General features: G+C 57.5%; 1 protein-coding gene across 1 annotated transcript in view; it reads left to right on the top strand.

Annotated features, from left to right (window-relative positions):
- Positions 1-54: 54 nt before the first annotated feature.
- Positions 55-2,304, top strand: part of LOC107196052 (DNA dC->dU-editing enzyme APOBEC-3B) — a 9,318-nt gene continuing 7,068 nt past the window's right edge. Inside the window, exons 1-2 of the mRNA XM_025050633.1 lie at positions 55-1,213; positions 1,670-1,826. Coding sequence (XP_024906401.1) covers positions 765-1,213; positions 1,670-1,826 — 606 coding nt within the window. The 5' untranslated portion in view covers positions 55-764. The remainder of the gene's footprint in view (positions 1,214-1,669; positions 1,827-2,304) is intronic.

Below are 2,304 nucleotides of genomic sequence, written 5' to 3'. Positions count from 1 at the left end.
GGTGGACGGGGCGTGTCTTAGCTCTGAGTTTGAATAACTCATTGTGCAGACCTGATCACTCTTCCCCGAAGGGCCTAGCTCATTCTGGAATCTTCATTGTCTGTGATTCCTAGACATTAGGACAGATGGGGATGGAGGGGACGCTGTTCCTGAGGATCCTCTAACCTCCTGCCCATGCTCTTCTTACCCCTGGGGCCATCCCAGGGCCTCTAGGGCACACGAGCTGAAAGTTTGTAGGGTGGGGCAGCAGTGGGCACACAAGCCGAAAGTTTCCTCTGCGGCTCATATTTGTGTGCAATCTAGACTGGAGGTGACAGGTGGCTACCCTAAGGTCTGCTCCCCAGGATTCTTTGTTTTCTCACCTGGAGGTCTTAGTGGATGTGTGACAAGGCAAGCGATAGCTTTCAGGACGCACACTTGAAGTCCAGGTCCTCGATCCCCGACCTAGGTTGCCCAGTGGAGAACCAAAGTCCCCTCCCCTTCTGCCATCCATGCCCCAAGGCCACACAGCCCGGACAGCATTCCAGCTCTGCCGTCCATGCGCCGTGTGATCTGGAGAAAGTGTCTTAGCCTCTCTGTGGTGAGCCCTCACTGACATGTCAGGATTATCATCTGCCTCTCTCGATGCTGTTGGGGTCTGGGTAGAGGACGCAGTGTGGGATCTGCTCAGCACACCTGCCCTCTCCGAGACGGGAAGTGAAAAGCCACTGCACTGACGTTGGCCCTGACTTTGCATCATTCCCCGAGTCTTGTCGGGACACTGAATGACACCTAACTGCAAAGCAGGGTGGTGTGGAGAGGGCTCCGGCCCCTCCCCAGGGAGGTGGGGCCTCTGTCCTGCGGTCACCCTCAGGGCCTGTCGCATCCCCTCTCCCTGCCCTCCTTACTTTATCTTTCGCTTTGCAGTAAGGGTGGGTCCTGCTGCCCAGAGGGGCCTGTCGCCACCGAGGGGGAGCTCTGCCCAGAGGGAGGGCCCCAGAGATGGAGAGAAGGTGGGTGTGAGACAGAGGAGGCCCACACCCCAGAGACCTCCAACCCCTGCTGCCAAAGCAGGAAGGGGGTGGCGCCTCAGCCGAGAAGGTTGGGCAGTCACTCAGACGAGGGACTTTCCTAAAACCAAGCTCTGTGAAGGAAACGAAACCCCAGAACTACAAGAAATGGCAGGTCTGGGACAAGCCTGTGAAGGATGCTGCGGACAGATGCCGGAGATCAGGTACGGCTGCTCACTCTTAGCGGGCTCGCAAGAGCCTGTGGATTTAGGTGTTAACTTGATATTTAAAACATCACATGCCTACGTGAAAAGTCTGGCGTCAAATGAACGGAAATATTAAAAGTTACTAGTTTAGAGCGGAGGGGGTTTTATTACTCGGTTCTGTCTTTCTAATGCGTTGCGGGGTGTGGGCAGGAATCTGGGGGGCTTGGGCGTGTGCTGCTGGAAGGCGCGGAGCCTGGGCCCCCACGGGAGAGGACTCTGGTCCCTGGTGTCCCTGCAGCCCCCGTCCCCTGCCGCTCCCCAGTCTTCCTGCCTGGGAGGAGTAGGAAGATGCTCAGGGCCAAGGAGGGTTGGGGGAGACACATCGCCCAGGGGTGCAGAGCTCTGTGTTCAGATGACACCAAATGGGAGAAACTCCAGGGAACACTGCATTTTCTGTTTTCTCTCTGTCCCCAGTTACCCAATGGAAGGATTAGATCCTGAAACCTTCTTCTTCGAATTCCAAAACCTGCTCTATGCCTATGGGCGGAAGAGCTCCTACCTCTGCTTCCAGGTGGAGAGAGAGCAGCACAGCTCACCGGTGCCCTCTGACTGGGGGGTCTTTGAAAACCAGGTATGGGCCCCCCTATACACTCCTCACAGGCAGGAGCAAAGCCGGTCGAGGACGCAGAAAAGAATATAACACGTAAATGCCGAGTGCTTCTTCCCACAACAACGTCCGATGTCCTGGGCCCCTGATGTCCCTGCCCGACCCTCCTGCATCCTGATACAGGATGGCTTTGGATTTATCCCACGAGGCCTCTCTTAGAGAGTCTGCGGGCTGTCGTCTCCACGTCTGGTCTCCAGCTCGGCCTCTAGCAGTCCGGGAGGAAAGAGCATCTTAGCAAGTCGGGGCCTCTTATGCACCAGCGCCTCATCTGGCCCTGGTAACTGCCCTGCTGGCCTGATGCTCCCCCAGACACAGCCCTGACTGCTCCACACCCAGCAAGTGTGATTCCCCTGGGGGAGAGCCCACACCCTGGTCCTGCTGCCCCCCAGCTTGCTCTGAGGCCCCACCCAGGCCTGTCTGGATGAGGACCGCAGCCTAGGAA

This window comes from Pteropus alecto, unplaced genomic scaffold, assembly GCF_000325575.1.
Source record: "Pteropus alecto unplaced genomic scaffold, ASM32557v1 scaffold157, whole genome shotgun sequence".
Lineage (NCBI taxonomy): Eukaryota > Metazoa > Chordata > Mammalia > Chiroptera > Pteropodidae > Pteropus > Pteropus alecto.
This window is presented reverse-complemented; position numbering and strand designations above follow the sequence as displayed.